The 22155-nt window shown below is 41.9% G+C and overlaps 1 protein-coding gene across 1 annotated transcript in view; it reads right to left on the bottom strand.

The window, feature by feature from the left end:
• ppp1r16b (protein phosphatase 1, regulatory subunit 16B) overlaps positions 1 to 22155 on the bottom strand; it is a 76430-nt gene that overhangs the window by 10983 nt on the left and 43292 nt on the right. Inside the window, 6 exon segments of the mRNA XM_071519489.1 lie at positions 930 to 1054; positions 6574 to 6677; positions 9768 to 9801; positions 9804 to 9860; positions 9863 to 9911; positions 18129 to 18199. Of these exon segments, the coding sequence (XP_071375590.1) occupies positions 930 to 1054; positions 6574 to 6677; positions 9768 to 9801; positions 9804 to 9860; positions 9863 to 9911; positions 18129 to 18199 (440 nt within the window).

The following is a 22155-nucleotide window of genomic DNA, read 5'->3' as shown; positions in this document are numbered from 1 at the left end:
TTGATAGAAACTTGTGGAAGTCTTAGTAATTGCTCATTACAGCACATCTACTTTGCAGACATATTCTGTGTCAAGCTTATTAATTCATTGGTGAAATTTCATAGATTTTGCTTTTTTTTCAGTCACTTCTCCATCCATCTTTGATATTTTATCTTATGACAGGCTTATTCATTCAGTGCTCATGAACACGGATAATTTGTATATCCACAAAGCATTTTGAAATCTTTCAGTTGACTTGCCTTTTAGATGTTAATCGGAGTCTCTAAATGCCTGACTAGCTTTGAAGTCTTCAGCCTCATTAGCAAATGTTGCAGAGCACGTAACACACACATGTAATGCCTCTCCATCACAATCTTTAAAAGGTGAATCCATAATTAAGATGCTCCTCTATATATTTCCGGAACATTTCCTTTTTATCCCTCTTTGTGTCTGCTTGTGATGCTCTTTTGTGTGCAGGCTCATTTTTTCACAGCCACGCTTACTCAACTATCAACAAGGTGTTATCGCTTATAATCAATTATGTCTCTCCAATGGCGAACAACTTCAGGACCAGATCCTCTCCATCAGACAGTGGCAAGAATTTGGCGTAAACAGCATGACTCTCTGAATCCATCCAGCCAGGTGTCAACAGGACGGGCCTGTGGTGGTGATGTAATGGTGTGAGGAATGTTTTCATGGCACACATTAGGTCCCTTAGCACCAAAGCAGCTCATACCTGAACAGTCTTGCTGACCAGGTGCATCCCCTCATGTCCATAGTCCATCTTTCTGGAAACTTCCAGCAGCATAATAAAAAATGCATCGTCTCAAAATGGTACCAGGATCATAACACTGACTTTAGTTTACTCCGAAAGCCTGTTCCCAGATCTCATCCTAATAGGACACACACACACACACACACACACACACAGAAACAACACAGTGGCTTACCAGTGTGGCTCCCTGGGAGTCCTGTTGGTTGACCTCCTCTCCCTGTCTCAGCAGCTCCTGGATATCTCCCAGCATCCTCCTCTCTGTTGACGCTCGCGTCTCGTTGATCATCTCCTGGGTGATGCCTGTCAATCAAACACACAGGCAGAACACGTTGGATGCCAGTCACAGCGGGCAGACAGCCTTCCCTGACATCCTCTGATAGGAACGGTCTACATGAACTGAGGCACACAGACAGAGAGACAGAGAAGGAATGCAGATGTGGCACAACATAAAAATGCTGGTGCATAAAAACGATCTGAAAAAGTAAACTTTTCAGTGATAAAAAAGAAAAGCCATTTTTTTCCCTGATTGACAGCCGTGCATTTTTGAGATCACACTGAGGGTTTTGAATAGTTTTCATGGATTCCACAGTCAAACTTATTCTGCAGATAGGAGGGAAATTTAAGCTTTGAACTAAAAATGATCAAGTTTGGTTGCAATGTTTTCACATGCCAGCAGCAATGCCCAGATTATGGCTACACTGATCAATAATGGGACACACATGGGCCAAACCTGGGCAAAAGCACTGTTGAATATGTACATTTTGAGTATTTGAAAAAACAATTCATATATACTGGCCTGATGTCCTACTATATTCTCAGCTCCCAGTGAAGCTCTTTTACTAACTCTCCTTTTCTGGATAGTCATTGTTTTTGTTTTTTTCAGTGTAGTGATGGTCCAAGTATCTAAGTATATACAGTTGTGACCTGGGCAAAGATATAATTGAATATGGTTTCAAATAACTACTTTAAGGTATGCAAAACCTTTTCTGACCATCATAATTCCTCAGAAATCGACCCATCATTTGTAAGATAAATAAAGAGCTCCCTATTCATATTTGTAGTTTAAATATTCAAAAACATATTCAATGACAATTTTATCTAGGTAATTCAATATGAAGGTTTATGCAAGCTCCATTTCCTAGCACCTTTTGGCAAGAGTTTTGTGGTACAAGTCTCAGTTGATGCCATCTGTCACGATCGCTCTACATTCCACCCCTAATCCTACTGTCCTCCTGCCATGCTGTGACCGCCACGCTTCAGTGGAGAACGAAGCCTCCTATAGCTCCACTGTAATGTATTATATTGCCCAGCAAACTTGGAGAAAAAGGAGATTAACATTAATGAAAACAGCTTGTCACTCAAAACTGTGACTCTTACATTCTGCATGTGGGTAACAATACTAATTTCTCAGGTGAATACACTCTGATAAATATTCTGATAAATATTAATATGGATGTGTTACACATTAATTAAGAGGTAAAATTAATCCGACTGTTCTGAATTGCATAGCTTTTGAAGTGGCTCCACAATTACAAACTAAATCACAGTTCCATATTAATGGTTTCGACACAAAGAAAAGTTTGATCATTCCAATTCAACATGAGCGGAATTCTGAAATGCAGATTAGGCTGAAGATTAGGTTCCTCCACCACAGGAAAAAAAATATGTGACTCACTCAATACTAAACTCAATAAATGCCTTCAGGACATTCAGAACTCTCAAAACTTTTTGCACTTACATCCTCACACATCAGAAGTCATTCTTACAGGTCCTGACTTCATAAATCGCCAAATCATGAGACATCTTGGTCCGTTGTCCACTAATCTTTGTATCATTTTTGATAGAAAGCCTGGACAAACATATTAGGTCAGTTGTGCAATTTTGCTTCCTCCAACTAAGAAGACTTGCAAAAAATAATTTCATTTTTATCTGCGAAGAACCCGCAAACTGGTATCCTTCTTTCATCTCCTCTCACTTTGAATATTGCAACTCTCTTCTCACCTGTTAAAATCGGCAAAGCCTTTACAAACTACAACTGGTCCAAAATTCTGCTGCCAGACTCCTCACGAGGATCAAAAAGAGAGAACATTACTTTAGCTTCCCTCCATTGTCTCCCTATAAAATTTAGGATTCAATTTAAGATTTTATCGGTTACTTTTAAAGCACGCAACGGACTTGCTCCTAGTTATATGGCTGAGCTTTTAACCCTTTATGAGCCTAGTCGCAGCCTGAGATCCTCGGGAAGGAATCTTTTGACTGTTCCACAGTCCAGATAGAAGACCAAGGGTGACGGGGCTTTTTCAGGCACCCTTGGTCTTTTAAATCACTTATCTATCTACTTGACTGTCTTATGATGACTATGCTTCTGTTGTGTTAAACTTTTTATTAACTTTTTAGTAACAGATTTTACCTTTTCTTGTAAAGCACTTTGTAACCTTGTTTTGAAAAGTAATAAAGTTATTATTATTAGCTATCAGTAAAAATGAGAAATCAACTCTCACTATTGGTGACATGCCTTGCATTTCTGGGCCCATTTTCTTGTTTTGTGGTGTATTTTTAAGAAACCAACCGCAGACAACCTGACGTCACATCAAGATTTTCTCAAGATCTTTCTCAAGACACTGTGTCAGGAAGTGAACCTGGGTCACTGCAGTTGTTTCTAGTCACGTCTCCTGAATGCAATCCTTTTGTCGTGGGGAAACGGATTTCTATTACTTTTTGTACACAGATCCCACAGTTTCAGCCATGGTCCACAGGAATGGTGAGCTGAAGTAATTTGGTATTGCTCCCTCACTCTCCTCTGGATCACAATCGTAGCCAGAGGGGCGCTTTGAGGCGGAGGGATCGGGGAGGTGACACGCCGCTTTGTCGACTCATATGGAATGCATCCCTCCAGCTACTACTTTTCTGTCTGTTTCTCTGTTATTTCTGTCAGCCTCCAACAGTGGAACCTGTCTTTCTCTGGTACTAATGTCATGTATTTCACTTGCCTTGTTTCCATTATATTCATTTAGCTATAGTATAGAGTAAAATCAGTGTAATATTGAGGTATCAAGCCTGACCTTATTTGCCACTACAGTTCCCATGGTGTTATCTAGTACTTTCATAATAGGTATTGGGTAACAATACTGTCAACCGTCATCTGAACTAGAACATGGAAGTTCCATGTAAGAGAGAAGGAAAGGACCGGTGAACAATTTTTTCCAAAGTATTACACAGTAATTATTCAGTAATGATTGCAAAACTTTCTACATTAATTTAGTACTGTCATCATGCTAATCATTACTTGTTATCACCAGAAATTACCTGCATTTAACTGCTGAAGATACTTTCTGGTCATTTATCTGTAATTACACAGTTATTGCCCTGTAATTTCTGTACCATAATGTAAAGTGCTACCCAATTTGCTTGTTATCAATTTAGACAACAGAATTGTGTATCACGATATCACAATATAACCATATCATCACGATACGATTCCACTAAAAGACGATAAACGATAATATTGAATTACTGCCCAGCCTTAAACTGCACTCCCATCTGTATCCATTTTGAACAGGCATAGGATGGGTCTGACCCATCTAGTTTATATTCCCCATTCTCTTCCAACTGTCCCATGCCAGGTACACAGATTTCCCTCTTATCACAGAGGCTCAGCACAGATGAGCTGGGCTCTATGGGACAGGATCAAGAAAGTGTCAGATCAGTCGATGCTGCATATCACGTGCTCTGTGTGTGTGTGTGTGTGAGAGTGAGAGTGAGAGTGAGAGTGAGAGTGAGAGAGAGAGAGAGAGAGAGCGAGAGAGAGAGAGAGAGAGATGTGCCTGTGTGCCCATCCCTGCAGTGTCCCTGGAGAGGGTAGTCCTATCCAGCAATACAGTGCTGAGAACATTAAGGGAGCAATTAGCAGCACTGTGCTCCCTTTGATCGGCTTATTAATCATTCTTCTCACCTACTGTACCACTCTGTGCATTCTGTGGCTAGAGAGATCCTATATTGTAAGCTGAGAACCGCACGTTCGGCTCGCCGTCTCATCTTTTTTTCCTCTCTCCAAGCACCCACTCACTCTCCTCTCACCCAACTTACATTGTTCAAACCATCAAAAGCTTTCATTTTACACTTTTTTGGTTTGCATAACGAGGGATTTTCTTTTTATTTATTTATCCAGGGAAATTTCACTGAGCACTAATGATGCTTTCCAGCAACACCCTGCTTCACACCCACACAGTCACACACAACCACAGCTGGGTGCTGCCTGGTACAGCCTCAGGCTTCTACTGTGGGCCACTGAGCGGCTGCACTGGAGCAGTTGGGGTTAAGTGCCTTGCTCGTGGGCAACTTGACCCCAGTTGTTGATGGAGGGGAGAATTTTCCAAGTCACTCTGGTCATTTGAATGGGCGGCCTTCCAGTCACAAGTCCGTTTCTCTAACCTCACAGCTCCCGCAGCGCTAGACGTTTATTGCTTTGTTGCTAACCGCTAACCGCACACTACCCTTGAAAATGTCTGCCTCCAAATACAAGAGAAAAAAAACACTTTGACAAGAGCTTAGGTTGAGAAGTGTGATTTTTACTCTAGTGTAAGTAGAGCAGTCTATCTGTCACCCTGTCTCTCTTTCAGTCACTCACACAAACACACACAGACACATATCTGAAACACACTGGACTGTCCATTTGCATTTTAATGTGTGTATGTCGATATGCATCTACTCTAACTCTTTTTCAAACACTGTCACACACACACACAGTGCCGGCCATCACCATTTACACAGCATGAATATACAGTATTTCAATCTGCATCCCCTGGGGAATTAGAGAACTATGAATATCTCCCAGCTCCCTGAGGTGTCAATCACAAAACTTGTCTGGGACACCAAGTGCTTTCCAGGTTCTCAACCCCCCCCCCCCCGCCGTCTTCCACAGCAATCTGTTCCTGTGGCTGGCACACTTTTTTAAGACTGCAGAAGCTACACACAAACTCTTTTCCCACTACATAAGCAAGGTAACCTGTAGATGTTTAATGTGAGAAAAGGTTTTTTATACCTTAAAGAGAATTGTCAAATACGCTTGATCGTATGCGGCTCCACTCACATGCAGTGGTTTTAAAGATTATGTACCTGAAAAAGAATGCATGTATTTGTATCTGTCTTGCGTTAGTAGGATTCTTATCTCAGCTTCCCAAAAATATGTTGAAAGTGAACTGTTTAAAAGCTTCTATCAACAGGATGGTGATGGTACAAGTGAGAATTAACTGACATACTGAAGAAAAGAGACAAAGCACAAGCCTTGCAACTACTCAGATATGTGGAAACGAAGTATTACGTAATTTATTGCATGTGTGTCTGTCTGATCAGTCTAACACATGAGCTCCCAAACTTGCTCAAGGACCCACAAATAGATAAAGGTTTTGATCAAGGTTCTGTCCAAGGACCCCAAGTTTAGGAATCACTTGGGCAAAGTGAATGAAATAGCAACCAATCCTTGCTGATGAATGCAACTTTTCAAATTTAAATTAGCCTGTTCAGAATGTTGCGGAATGCATGTGTCATACTTTGAATAAGCTTTGCCTTGGTATTTTAATCATCCAAACTTTTCATTGGCTTGAATGGCCCCTATCCTTGCACAGTGTGGATTAATGAGGTTCTACAGTAAACTGATATTTCATAGGGGAGATCGAAACATCTATTTTTCCACAGTCATGTGAAGTAGCAAGAATACCAATGTGCTTGAGTCATTCCTTTCAAATTTGCGTCTTCTGCTCCGACAGCAGAACCTAGAACAAACCCCCAGTGTGACATTTCTTCAAACATTAATAATTTACCTCTGTTAGCCATAGCCGTCTCGATGATGTCCAGTGTTGGGTCGTCCTCACAAAGGTCATAGGGCATGTTCCCATCAGAGTTGACCGCCAGCAGATCTGCACCACTGTAGGAGGCAAGTGGATAGATGATCAGAATACAGAACATACATGAAATACACATATGGAATAATAATTTGCAGAGGCACATCATGATTCTGAATGTATAATGTTCAAGATGAGGACTATAGCAGGAGAGTTGTTGTCACATTTAAAAAAGGGACTGATGGAAGGGTAAAGTCTTTATTTTATTTTTATTAAACACAGAAGTTTTTCATAAGGGATATTTCACAGGGAGACGCCACACTCTCTCAAAGGCTTTCAATTCACCCTCTGACTATACTGTATTCTTCCTCAGAGATTTTCATGGAGCATCCTGATCCTGAAATCTTGCCTGAAAGACTTTAATTAAAAAAAAAAAAAAATCTCATTGTGTGAGTTTGCTGCTAACCACAGTGAGCCACAATAAGTTTAGTTCCACGCTATTGGTTGACATACATGCTGTACTTTGTGCTATGGAGTGTTCTCTTTCTCAATAAAAGGTCAAGACATTTGCAGTCTGACACACAACATGATGTTACGTCAAACTACGCAAGTGCTGCAATAAGTACAAATTTTAGTTAGAGCGCTAATTGATAGCACTCACTGATAATTTAATTATATTTACTCTTTCCATCCAGAGCAGGTTGGCCTGCATTATGCAGTGGTTTTTAATAAGCCATTTCACCTTGCATAATGAGCCATAGTAATACGACTGGCAAGCCCCACATGTCAACAGATGGCAGCAGTGTTTCTGTATATTGTGTGCGCGCGCGTGTATATGTGTGTATCTAGCCATTGAATACGGATCTTATTCAACCCTGTATGTCCACAGGTAGCAACATTGTGAGTGTGCATGTGCATACATAATTGCATTTGTGTCAGTGTCAGTTCGCCTCTGCCTGCATCTGTGCATCTCTCTTTGTGGTGAAATTGAATTAGATTCTCTGATATAACAGCAGGATACACATATTCACACAAAGTCCACAATGTGCCCATGCGACTCTATGGTCCAGTTTACTAAAACCTTTAGAGGGCACAAAAACCTTTGCAATGTTCAAAGTCAGCACTAAAACTTTGAACATTGCAGCACTGCAAGACAATTTACTTGACCAATCAGCGGTTATGTCATTGGTTTTGCACATGCTAAAAGGTTTTGCACCCATGAAAGGCTTCAGGGCCTATCTGTATTGTATATGTGCATGTGTGTATGTGTCAGAGCAAGAAATAAACTTTTTTTTCAAAGGCCATTTTTGCCTCCTTGATCTGATTTTCAGGGGCATTTTGGTCCTTTTGGGGACAATTCCATTGAGCTATGAAGTATGAAATACAGTTGCAAGAAAAAGTATGTGAACCCTTTGGAATTACCTGGATTTCTGCATAAATTGGTCATAAAATGTGTTCTGATCTTCATCTAAGTCACAACAATAGACAAATACAGTCTGCTTAAACTAATACCACACAAACAATTATATGTTTTCATGTTTTTATTGAACACACCATGTAAACATTCACAGTGCAGGGTGGAAAAAGTATGTGAACCCCTAGGCTAATGACTTCTCCATGTCAATGTCTTCTCAGAAGACCTACGATTAAGAATTGTTGACTTGCATAAAGCTGGAAAGGGTTACAAAAGTATCTCTAAAAGCCTTGATGTTCATCAATCCACGGTAAGACAAATTGTCTATAAATGGAGAAAGTTCAGCACTGTTGCTACTCTCCCTAGGAGTGGCCGTCCTGAAAAGATGACTGCAAGAGCACAGCGCAGAATGCTCAATGAGGTGAAGAAGAATCCTAGAGTGTCAGCTAAAGACTTACACAAATCTCTGGCACATGCTAACATCTCTGTTGACGAATCTACGATACGTAAAACACTAAACAAGATTGGAGTTCATGGGAGGACACCACGGAGGAAGCCGCTGCTGTCCAAAAAAAACATTGCTGCATGTTTGAAGTTTGCAAAAGAGCACCTGGATGTTCCACCGCACTACTTGCGAAATATTCTGTGGACAGATGAAACCAAAGTTGAGTTGTTTGGAAGGAACACACAACACTATGTGTGGAGAAAAAAAGGCACAGCACACCAACATCAAAACCTCATCCCAACTGTGAAGTATGGTGGAGGGGGCATCATGGTTTGGGGCTGCTTTGCTGCCTCAGGGCCTGGACAGATTGCTATCATCGACGGAAAAATGAATTCCCAAGTTTATCAAGACATTTTGCAGGAGAACTTAAGGCCATCTGTCCACCAATTGAAGCTCAACAGAAGATGGGTGATGCAACAGGACAATGACCCAAAGCACAGAAGTAAATCAACAACAGAATGGCTTCAACAGAAGAAAATATGCCTTCTGGAGTGGCCCAGTCAGAGTCCTGACCTCCTGATTGAGATGCTGTGGCATGACCTCAAGAGAGCGATTCACACCAGACATCCCAAGAATATTGCTGAACTGAAACAGTTTTGTAAAGAGGAATGGTCCAAAATTCCTCCTGACCGTTGTGCAGGTCTGATCTGCAACTATAGGAAACGTTTGGTTGAGGTTATTGCTGCCAAAGGAGGGTCAACCAGTTATTAAATCCAAGGGTTCACATACTTTTTCCACCCTGCACTGTGAATGTTCACATGGTGTGTTCAATAAAAACATGAAAACATATAATTGTTTGTGTGGTATTAGTTTAAGCAGACTGTGTTTGTCTATTGTTGTGACTTAGATGAAGATCAGAACACATTTTATGACCAATTTATGCAGAAATCCAGGTAATTCCAAAGGGTTCACATACTTTTTCTTGCAACTGTACATTTGCATTGCATATTGGCTGCTAAACCCGTTTTCCCCTCTCTGTCCCCAACCAGTCCATCATCTACCCCTTGATTGTTGAGTTATTTCCCATATAGGTTATCTTATTTTTGTTGATGCAGTGGTTTGTGTGGGGTTGGCATTTGCTTCTACTGCTGGCTGCGTTTTTCCATCACTTTCTACTGCTTCAGGCTGTGTACTCAGCTGTTTTCTGATCAAGAGCCGCTGACCGTTTTTCTCACACAGAACACACTGAAAGAATCCCCACAATGTCCCCGTAAATATCTGACCCTGGTGTGTGTGTGTTTATGTGTGTCTTACTGTGCGATGAGTATCTTGACCAGGCCTGCGTGGCACAGGTGGCGGCAGCATGCAGCGGCGTCCACAGCTCGTTGTCCTGAGCGTTGACACTGGCCCACGGCCAAGCAGGATCTTCACCATCTCCTCATAGTTGTCTATACAACACTGGATGGAGAGAGAGAGGGAGAGGGGGACATTTGAGACTTGTTTCAGATTTGTTACTGTGACACCTCATTGGTTGCGGCATCGTGAAAACACTGGAAGAGAGACAGAAGGTGAGAGCGAGAGAAATGGAAGAGAGATTGAGGAAGGAGAGATGGAGGGGGGAGAGTGGTATGAGAGAGAAGGAAATAGAGGAAAGGAGAATGGAGAAAGGCAGAGGGAGTGAGATGGAGAACGGGGGCAGAGAGAGAGAGAGGGAGGGAGAGAGAGAAAGACAGAGACAGAAATGAAGGGAAAAGGGAGAGAGAGAGGGGAGGGAATAAATCGGAAGATGGAAAGAGGGTGGGAGTTAGGGAAGGAAGGACCGGGGTGGAAGAGAGAGAGAGAGAGAGAGAGAGAGAGAGAGAGAGAGAGAGAGAGAGAGAGAGAGAGAGAGAGAGAGAGAGAGAGAGAAAGAGATGAAGTAGAGAGAAAAAGAGGGGACAGCATGACAGACAGAGTTTACACTTCACAGGGCATCTGTAAAACATTTGGATGCCCTTTCTGTTTCAGCACAATCATCAATGTGTAAGACCTCTGGTGACAAGAGCAGCAAAGACAGAAAAAGAACCACAGATTTACCCTTGTTGGGAGAAAAGTGGAATACTGGTTGAATAGGAGTGCTATTTTATAGTACTTTTCAGCCTAGTGCACCATATAATTCATATTGTGAGTAGTCAGCTATGTTGTATTGAGTATGTACGCTTCAGTACCTTATACAGTGTAAGAAAAGGATTAAAAGAGACTCATTTGTCACAGCACAAAAGAAGGAGTCCATACAGAAGTCATACTGCATCTCTATTAAATTCCTTTAATAGCATATTGCACAGCACACATTGAGCCACTTTGGACACAGTCTTTCTGACATCTAACCCATTTGTGCGGGTTGTATCCCAGATGCAAGGCAATACTGGAAACACACCCACAATTCACAGAGAGAGAGAGAGAGAGAGAGAGAGAGAGAGAGAGAGAGAGAGAGAGAGAGAGAGAGAGAGAGAGAGAGAGAGAGAGAGAGAGAGAGAGAGAGAGAGAGAGAGAGAGAGAACAAAGTATTTTCCTGGTAAAACTGGGTGTGATTATAGGGTGGGGAGGAAGGAGACATTTTCCATGAAAACCAACCTCCAACCTAGATGCAACAGCAGTTTTCTCCATCAGAGCTAATTGGTGTGAGCGTGGCAGAGCCATGCCACTGAACAAAGACAATAACGACGGGGAGAAAAACAAAAGACAGTGAGACTGTGGGAAGCAGACATGACATAAATGGAAAGATGGAAATTGTCAGTAGCGGTCGCTGAGACAGACATATTCTGAGAGAAGTAATCGTTGAGTCATATTGATTGATAACCCGATCAAACCCCTGCAGACAATACTACAATCATTTTTGGTTTACTTAATGCAGCCTTAACTTAGCCTGAAAAGTCTACCAGGAATTTGTAAAATAAAGTGACCTACCATAATTAAATGATATTAAAATAAATTATGGAACTTTTTAAAGGGCAGAAGACAATTCTTCGGTTGAAAAAATAACATGTTTTTACAAAATGGATTTGCATTCAGCAGAGATTCTCCACCCTGGACCTTGGGACCCAGAGTCCTGTTTTCTATCCTCCTACCAGGTAGTTAATTGCACTACTTGCATTTTAACATTAACTTTAAAGATTTAAAGATTTTCCTTTTGCAAAATGGATATTTAGCATTTTTTAATACAAACTCTTCTCCTTTCCCACCTTTTTATTCACTGCTACATCACTGATGCTCACCATATAAACCTAGAGGATAGAAATGTTGAGGCGAGGAGAGAAGACTACACTGTGTGTTCATCATGGATTTACATAGAGGATGAGCTGAAGTGCATTCCCTAGAGGTTTCTAGTGTGGGAGAGTAAGAGAGAGAGAGAGGGAGCAAGAGATGAGGAGAAGCAACAAGAGGCACAGACATGAATATAAACCAAGGAGAGGATGGAAATGCCAAGAAAGAGATGTGAAAAAACAAAAAAAAAAACAGGCAGATTAGAAGACTGACGAAAGTCACTTTGCAAAATGCAAACAACAACTGGAGACACTTTCAGCATTCTATTAGCATCATTAACATTTAAGCGATAAGCCACAAGAGGCCATGCTTTAAAGGGATTTTAAAACAGCTTAGAGGCGTTGTTAGGCAGCAACACACCATTGTATACAAAATGAAAGAGTGGGAATGTTCAAGTAATCTTATATTTTTCATAATAATAATAATAATAATAATAATAAAATGTTAATCTTCTGACAACAAATATATTTCTAGTACTGGTATGGTGATTTTCGGTTAGCGTATCAAATTAACACTCATGCGGCTTCAAACGACGTGACACAGCCACACAGAACCGAGCTAACGGAAGACAAGACTGCCATATGCGACTACATGATGATGTAGTGGTTAAGACGGCCACCTGGCACAAAGTGTCCCATTGCTGGCCTGAGATCAAACCCCACCTTCTCTCCTGGGTCACCCCTACTCCGTCTCCATCTCAGCCTTCCTACTGTCTGACAAAATAAATTCCAATACTAAAAAAAAATGAGTTGGAGTGCATTCTCTGGCGTTTTCTAGTTTCTGCTGTCAATGCCGCTCAGATAAAGAAGCTCTCAAGCTCTCTGTGATAGAGGATGGTGATGGTGGGGAGAGGGGGGGGGGGGGCACAGAAATGAATATACAACACAACAGAGGAAATGAAATTACTGCACAGATGCAGCGAACAGATAGCAGAAAGATAGATTAGAGGTGAAATGGATGCATCCAAAGCAGCTCACGTCGATTGGAGGAACATCTTCTGAGCGCGGTTAGCCTCGTTTTGGACGAGGGGGGAGAAGTCTATACGTTGAGCCCAGGTTTACAGAGAAGATGTGCTGCTGAGCGCTCTCCGGGGTTTTTTTTACTGTCATAGACGCTCAGATAAGGAAGTTGAGAGAGCGATAATGGAGGGGAGAGAGACAGAGAAAGAGTGAAGTGTTTAATAATTTCCTTGTGGAGCTGTCAGAAGCAGAAGTGGGATGCTGCGGCCGTTGGTTTATTTCTGTAAAGTACTTCCTGTGTCGTCTGCGTCAAAAGGTGTCATGAGCGGCGAAGACAATATAGATTCAGAGGAAAAGACAGTACATGAGTCAGCACAGCTTATTTGTTTACTTCTTTTTCTGCATGTGTGTATGTGTGCGTGTCTGTGTGTGCGTGTTGGCAAACTCCAACTGAGCAAGTGCAACTTGAAAAACATGTAGCATTACATCAACCGTGACCAACAACCGATCTGCTTCTCCTTGCATGGTAATTCAAAAAGGCAGGATATAGATTTTATTTTCTGTCTGTCTGGTAATTGGCATGCTTGAAGATATACTTCAAGCAGCCCCATAAAACCAACATGAGAGACATACAAGCTTGTCAAAATCCAATAGGCATGGATTAGCTTTCCTTTTTCAAGCTCTAGCCTGTAGCATTGGCATAAGAGATTACTTGAGAAAAAACCCATAGACTACAGCCTACACGCTATAGCTAACCACTGGGGTAATCTCCTAACCTTCCTCTGAATAAACCCACATACTTCAGCCCACATGCTAGCTAACTGCAAGGCTAATCTCTTAGCTTTCCTCTGAGAAACCACACATACTTTTCACCCACATGCTAACTAGCCGCTAGGCTAAACCCCTAGCTTTCCCCTGTAGATCCCTTGTATAACACCTCCAGCCCTCTTGTCCTGGCAATGGAAAGGAAATAATGTGCCTTTCATAAACTGCCCATGAAAACTATTCAAACAAGGGCAGGAGCGTGGCCCTGACAAAGGCCCAGATTATGCCTGTATGCCTGGAAAACAACAGCAACAGTCTTGCTGGGATCTGTCAGTGGGCAGAGAGGGTCGGCTGGGGGTGAGGAGCAAAGTGACGAGGAAACAAGGCTGGGACTTGGATTGAATGGCTAGGACTATGACTGAAATTTGGTCTCAATGGTGCTGAGAGGACTGTAGCTGACAGTGGAGCTGAAACAGAGTTAAGTGAGCAAGACTAGGACAGTGACTAGGACTGGGTGACTGAGAGTAGGGCCGAGACAGCTGGAGGTATAAAAAAAAAAAAGGGCTTAGATTTTAATAGATCTGGAAGAGCTGGGTGTACTAGGGAACAACATGACTGAATATGACATGACTGAGTGTTGGGAGTCCAGAGCTGAGAGAGCGGAGGACTGCAGCCAGAGCTGGGGAGCTTGATTACTGGCAGGAGAGTCGAGTCTGGGGTAAAGACGACAGAGCTAGATGGATGGGGCTCGGGCAGAAATGAACTGCGGACGGTTGGAGTAAAGGGCCGAGAGTTGAATGAACAAGGTCTACAGTTGGGGAGTAAAGCGAAGCAGCTAAATGAATTGAATTAGGGCTTTGACAAGTAGTGAATGTAGCCGGGGCATGCACTCGTGATGTGTGGGTTCAAGTCATGTGGGTTCAAGTCTCGCTCGTCTAGTCCTCCCTCTTCCCAGTCACTCTCCACTACATACATGTCTAATAGGGCAGCGACATTAAAACATCTCTCTGAAAAATGAATGAAATAATATTAATAATGAAAGACACGGGTGCTCACAGGAGCACACAGGAGAGGATGGAGCGGCAATTCCAAGGTTATTACCAATATTGGACAGCTTCTGGCAATAAAGACAGTACTGAAAGGCTGACAAATCTGACTTTAGGGCTTCAGAGGCTGTAGCTACCAAGAGCTGGAGAAGACAGAGAAATCTCGACACACACAGGAGGACCCGTAACATCATAACAGCTCATCATGATCAAATCACAAGGCCACATCAGCATTAGAGTTAAAAGCCTGCGTCGGTTCGGTCATCTCTGGACCCGTCTCTCTCATTCTGCATTAATATTAGATTGGCTGAATCTTTGAAGTAATGCCTTTAAATGCGACTCCTCCAGTGTGTGTGGGAGTCTTGATGTGCGAGGTCATGGCATCCGGTCAGACACACCATCGCTCGTAAAGCAAACACACCTCAGAGCCAGACGACAGCTGCCTGGAGAGAAGACCCTCTCCCAAATATGGGACAACATCAAGCAGGTGTGTTTGGAATCAGCCCCGGGCAGGCCTATTTTCTCTCTCTCTCTCACACACACAGCCTTGCCATTGAACCAAAGGACTCAGTTTATCCCCAGCATCCATCATAGCATCCTGATATGTCATCTAGGTGACTAGCTACACACGCACAGAAACAGACACACACACACACACGGGAGGAGTGAATTACACATTCTCTGCGTGTCAGAACTAAAGTTATCAAGGTGCTTTCATGAAACATTAACTCCTCCTCAAGGGCTGAGATGGTAAATATTGAAGTGTATGTGTGAGTGTGGATGTGTGCGCCAGTGTGTGTGCATGTGTGTGTGTGTGTGTGTGTGTGTGTGTGTGTGTGTGTGTGTGGCCAGCACTGCAGGCCATCTATTGATTAATGTCTCATATCAGGGAGGTGAGACCAACCCCAGGTAGGTATGACATCTCATTTAGAGAAACATCACCGCCACTTTTCTTCATTTATCCTCCCTGTCCTGTATAGTGGTATATGTGTGTGTGTGTGTGTGTGTGTGTGTGTGTGTGTGTGTGTCCCTCTTCTGACATCTGACACTCATCTCTCTTCTCACTGTCTATCCATCTGTCGATCCTTAATCTAGCTTTGGGTAACAGGACAACAGAATACAGACTAAAAGACTACAAGGCCCTGGCTGTGTGTGTGTATATGCACATGCATATATTGACTGAGAGTGTGTGTGTGTGTGTGTGTGTGTGTGTGTGTGTGTGCTCCTATCTCTCTGTGTATGGGTTTTTTTTTTCAAAGCATGACAAAACTGAAAAGGTCCCATATTGAAGAAATTGTGCAGGCTGTCCCCTCCAAATAGCAGATTATCGGGTTTGAGTCTGTTCACAGCACATTCAAAGCCGAAAGGTCAATCTGATCTTTTGGCAGCCAGCGGCCCACAGCTTTTAAAACACCGGCCACGCTGCTGGTGACTGATGGACTTCAATTTTCTCTTACCCCGCACATTTCGCTGCTTCCTAGCAGGAGACTGAATATTAGGCTTTGAGCAGCTGAGAGGGAAAGAGAGAGGGGTGTGTTAGCCAAGGCAGAGCGAAAGGAACCAAGTTAGAGGCGGAATGTGTGTGAGAGAGAATCGTCAGTGGGGTCGGAGGAGGAAAACAGTCAGAGACGGAGAGGTAGAACAACTGTCAAGAGAGAGACACACAAACAGAAGAGAGAGAGAGAAGGAAAGAGATAGGAAGGGAGAGAAAAGCAGAGAAGAAAGAGAAAAAATGAGATAAGAGATGAGTATCAAATCCTTCATATGTCTAAAGAATAAGAGCCATCTTTTCATGTCTTCTTTATTCTGTAATGCAAAGGGTCATGGGTTAAGCACACTCAATCTGCTTGGTGTCTTTTATATTATAATCGTCTATGTCAGGACTTTCAAGCTTTGAGACGTCTAAAGCCGGACTTGCTTTCAACACGCTTAATCCACGGTGTAGTTCATGTTTTATGGGTTCTCACTTCCTTGTTGAGATGGCTTGATTGATGATCCGGAGGTAGGTATGAGCAAGATATGAATGAGTGTGGAAGTGCATGCGACTGTACAGGTGTATAAGTTATATAACGTGGATTCCAAAAACGTTTAACAAAAAGCGACTTTAGTTCAAAACCAAACGAAACTAAAATGAAAAATCGTGTGTGAGCGTGCGGTTGAAAAACAATATCTGTCTGGCGTCTCCACCAGTTAGACACACCTGTGTCAATTATTAGATGGTGGACGCACGGTGACTGCATCATCTCGCGCTCATTAACTAGGCGACTGCCTGTGTAGTTCTCTTTTACAAACCAAAACAAAAAGGCTCCTACAGTCTACTTGTGGGTCCATTAACAGTGACTTACGTCATCCAGACCATGATGCCGTGTCTAGAGAGGCTCTGGGTCTGATAAAAGGACTAGACCAAGAGGACAGTCAACAAGTCAATGTGCTGTCGCATGCCTGCCAATCGCATGATAATTTTGAAAAAAATAAAGCAGAAATTAGGAAATCTATTCATGCAAAGTTCAATAGTCAGGAAATTGCGCTCATTCTTTCATGGTTACAAGCTCATTTCACTTAAATTATGATGAATCATTGCCTTATTTTACTGAGTAATCCTCTCCTTTTTTCCTTTCCTTTTTTAGTGGGCAGGTCTCCAGTATAGTGACAGGAACTGGCTATGAATCATGGAGATAAAAGAAAAAACTTTGAAGGTTTGATGAGCTAAGTAACTTCCTCATCCAAGTGAGGGATGATTTGTGAGCAAAGTAGACAGGTAATGAAACATTATTTACACCGACAACTGAGTAGTTGTGAGCGAAAATGATCTCCAGACAAGGGGGTTGATTGGATGAGGTGGGTTTGAAAGTTTTGATTACCTTGCCACTAATGACACTAATTAGCAAGTGAAAATAGGCCTACTCTTCTCTATTAATGTCCCACGTCACAATGGACTAATTTTCTCAATAGTGAGTGATGAAAAATATATATTTTTTTGATGTCAGAAAACCTGAAAGCTCCATTTTACAACAGGCCTTCAATTCCTGCCCCTGCAAACTAATTCCTCCAAGCGATGATTTAATTAGATTTGAACAATGACAGAGATGGTGATGGTGAGGCGAGACTTGACTGATAAAATTTTTAAGAGAACAGACTTGTGATATTTTACGCTCTGCTCGGCCCAAGAGGCAAAACGGAACGGTATTGATTGTTGGACTTCTACGGAATAAACTCAAGATATGACAAATATGACAATTTGAATGGGTGTGTACTGAACCGTTGACAGAATATTTTTTTGTACAATGCTCAGTATTTTATATCAAATTGCAATACAACGCTTGTCATTTTTTATTTCAATTTTATGTACTGACCAGTCATATATTGCTGCACCCAGCAAATGGTCTGATAAGGAACAAGAGGAAAATACTGTCATCAGTCTTTTGAAGGTCCAATAACTGGCATGTTGTTGTTGTTATTGTTAATGTAGATACCTATTGTTTATCTCAAGGGAGAGGGACAGGTCAGACAAAGGAACCAAAAAAATACAAATTACAAGCGGTACAGGTGGAGACAGACAGACAAACATAAGTAGAGACAGAGAGAAATAAGGAAAATCTCACCTGATGCAGAGCGGTGAGACCATCTTCGTTGCAGAGGTCTGGACTCACATTGTTCTTCAACAGGTAGCGTACTGGTGGAGGAGAAAGGGAGAAAACACATAAATGGAGGTGGAAGGTGCAAACATAAACCATGGGCAACATTTCCATTTGAATATTAGGTTCCTTTTATGTTGTTTGAATGATTGCAATTCCTCTCTCTTGCAGATGAAGCCAGATGTAGCGGCCTCAATTTGCTGCACACTTCACATGCGCTAATGAATTACCAGTCTGCATTATTGTTTTGTGGCTGAGAATTACATCTTGAAAAATTCCAGTTAGTGCTCTCTTATCAGTCATCAGTTGAAGGGCGCATGTACTGTGCGGCAACACGCCTGTTCAGTTGCACTTAATATTTCAGAAAGAAGAGGCTGCATCGCCTGCTGCAGCCGAAACAGAAGATGAAAGATACATTATGTTCCTTACTAGCCCATTCCTCTTATATCGCACATACAGCCTACAGGTGCGCTGTGGTGCAAATCTGACTTCAGCTTAACCTACTCTAGCCTAATGACATCACCAATCAAGCTGCAATCCATTAATAACATTGCCTCGTAGCGATGTATCCGCGCAGGAATTCCAATCTATCAAATGATCAGCCGTGCCAGGATGTTATCCAACTGACCTTGGAAATAGGTGGATGAAGGGTGGGTGGGGGTTAGGGACGATTGGGGATGGAGGAGGAGGGCTGGTCGTGACTGCAGATGATGTAATGACGCTTTGGGATTACACTATTTGTCCGCCTAGTAGTCCAAACAGATAAACCCTCTGCCTGGAACCTAATTCACAGAATATCAGGCTGCACACAGGACGGCTGCTCTGGCCCGGTCTGCCTGGCTGCTAACGCTGCTAAACCTGCTGGCCCGATCAGGAAGCAGCGGTGGCACACAGGTTTCCTTTCCAAATCATTATCCCCTGTTTTTGGCAGTGTTGCCATCTGCCTTTATTTCACAGGAACAAAAAAAAACAAAAAAAAAGGGGATAAATCAGGTTATGGCGCAGCAAGCTGTAAGCTGGAAGAGAGAGATGAGAGAGATTTGGGATGATAATTATCACATCTGTCCCTTAGACTAACATAACCAATGGTCACGCATACATGAGCGGGATACGCCACATGCAGGCACACACACACACACACACACACACATACACACACAAACACAAAGACAGACGCCTGTACAAATACAAACACACATGCACGTGCATGCAGCTGGACAAACACGCAAACAGTGCAAATACAGGCATGGATGCATATATAAACATACGAGAATGTAAGAATACTTGTACACACACTCCTTTAAAACATAACCCTCTGCAAAATCGGTCGCATTGGAAAGGTGCTGCATCTGGTATCTTTTTAGGTGCTTTCTTAGGTTAAGAACAGTTCAAATGACATGGACCGCTTTTTTTGTGAGACAAGTAATCACACCACAGAAGAGGTATATAGACGAGTCATGTCAACAACAAGAACAAGAAGTAAAATGGAGAAAGTACCGCTGGAAAAGTTGGTAGTCGTTTTGCACATTGACTGTGTTGTGGGAGTTTCTTTTAAGTGTTTGAGAGTTGGACATACAGTAAGTATTGCTTGTCAATAGTGGCAGCTGGTCATTATGGAAACAAAGTGCGCATTGTGAGACCCACTTTTTCAGATATTCACATCACAAGCACAAAATGTGGTTGATGGAGCACTTCTTCTAGCAAAAAGCAGAATAATGAAAGTGCACCCATAATCAGTATCAATCTGACCATTATCCCACTGCCTCAGCCCTGGGCCTATTAGACTACTTCTGATGAGCATCGATGTTAATATCTAACTGTGATATTTCACTTTGACAGAAAATATTCTGTTTTATCAAGGTCAAATTCACAGGAGCTCAGGAGCAGCCAATCTCCAACATCAGCTGCCCTTAAAATCCACGGCCACCAGTGGCCACCAATTGCAAACAGCCTAGAGTATGATTTTTATATGAGGTTTTCAAAACCAAGCAAACTGAGGTTTAGTGACTACAGGTCCCTGGAGCAGTCAAAGTTGATGGTTGACCGTTCATGCGCTGCAAGAGTTATGTGTGGTAAAAAGTGAAATATCGCTGTGAGTGCTCAGAGACTTGGAAGCAAGGTTATACAGTAAACAATATACAGTACAAGCACAGTCTGACTTTATTATATTAATGTCACATACCATCTCTGCTTTCCATTGAACGTTTTGAGTGTTGTGCTGTAGATGTGTGCAACCTGGATTGTAAACACTGTAAAAACATCATGTCATGTCAAAGGAACTACTTTTACTTTTACTTTTACATTAGCATGTCCTGTGTGATCAGATTGTAGCTGTTTTTTTGTATTATAAAATCTTGGGCTAGCCGCTTAAATGTAATTTTGAGCTGCCTAAGGAAAATTTAGATAATTTAATTTAAATCGGCTCAGAAATTGCATTTAAATAAAAGCCTATTTAAGAGGGGCTCCAGAGTGGATGCTTTGAGCAGACAGTTTACTGAAAATAATTGATTCCAATACTTTTATTTGTTTTTTATGTTTTCGTTGTAGGTAGCACTGTCGCCTCACAGCAAGAACATCCTGGGTTTGAATCTTGCATGTTCTCCCTGTTTGTCTGTCTGTGTATTCGCCCTGTCATGGGCTGGCGACCTGTCCAGGGTGTTTCCCTGCCTTCTGTGTCCAATGCATGCTGGGATAGCCTCCAGCCTCCCTTTTACCCTAAATAAGTGGCTATGGAAAATGAATGGACCCCTGTGCCATAAGTGAACTCACCTGTAGAGTAAACCAACTGAACCTTCACTAAACCCCTCCCCCAAACGTAGATAGACCAATCCTAGCCTAGCATTAGTTAATATGACAAAGCATTTTTTAGCATGTTGTGTGAGTTTTTCATAAAGGTGTGAGTGAAAAAAAGGCTGAGACAACATGTATGGGGTAAATGTAATAGTAGTATGAGGTATCCCAAAGCGCTCAAAGATGTTGTGTGTTTTAGTCCCATTTATTTAACCAAAGCAATACATTGCGCACTATCTCTGGCATCCACATCTTACATCATCAATTCCACAGAATAATGGATGTTAACATTTGTTCTAAGGTAAGCAGCTTATTGAAATACATGTCTGAATCATCATAGCATGACATCTGATTCAATCTTTAAAAAAAAATGTATTAATCATCATATCATAATGTTAGAAATATTTGAAATAGTGATGAATTAATACTGACAAACTTATGTTTCTGTTCTGGCCCTCTTGGCCATGGAAAAAAGCATAAAATTAGATTTAAAAAGCTAAAAAAAATGCAACAACTAGGACAATGTTATGTTAGTCTATGACAAAAACTGGTGTCTATAAAAGCATAAAATTGGAATAGAATGGATTGGGTGTCAAGTAAGCTATCATGACAAAGCCAGACCAGCCTCCCTCAGGCACCAATTAAGCCTTTATGAGGCAGGAAAAACCCTTAGATAGAGCACAAATGCATAAAATCCAGGTGTAAATGCACTTGAGATGTACTGAAGATCTAATCACCTCCTGATATGATCAGATATGCATTTGGCTCCATTAACAACAAAGCGTGAATGCAATCAGTCTCCAATCCACATATAGCAACAAAAATGAACTGTCAGGATACGTGTGGAAGGAGAAGTAGTGAGATGAGGTGTTTAGTGTCAAGGACATTAATATTTCAAGAGCAAGTGACATGCAAGGGAAATTGCGTATTGGCGAGGGAAAGAGAAATACAATTTCAGTGTGTATAGGAACGCAATTTAATGGCAGGTGTAAATGTAATCCAGCTAAATCATATCTAGACAATCCGGATACGAGACATATGTTAATGCCAGGTGTAAAGAAGGCCCAAGAGATGCTCAGATGCTTTGAAGTGATAGGAGATTTTTATGTTGAGTGGCTGTTTTTTTTTTGTTTTTTTTCTCCACTTTGCTTCTTCCCTGCTTCTTAACATAGCAAGCCTGTAAACTGAATACTACATCAGTGAA

The sequence above is a fragment of the Centroberyx affinis genome, unplaced genomic scaffold, assembly GCF_046629955.1.
Source record: "Centroberyx affinis isolate AG114_WGS23_722 - 3 ecotype Tasmania unplaced genomic scaffold, CSIRO-AGI_Caff_v1 ptg000702l_1, whole genome shotgun sequence".
In the NCBI taxonomy this organism is placed as follows: Eukaryota; Metazoa; Chordata; class Actinopteri; order Beryciformes; family Berycidae; genus Centroberyx; species Centroberyx affinis.
The sequence above is the reverse complement of the archived record's forward strand: the minus strand, read 5'-3'. Positions and strand labels throughout refer to the sequence as shown.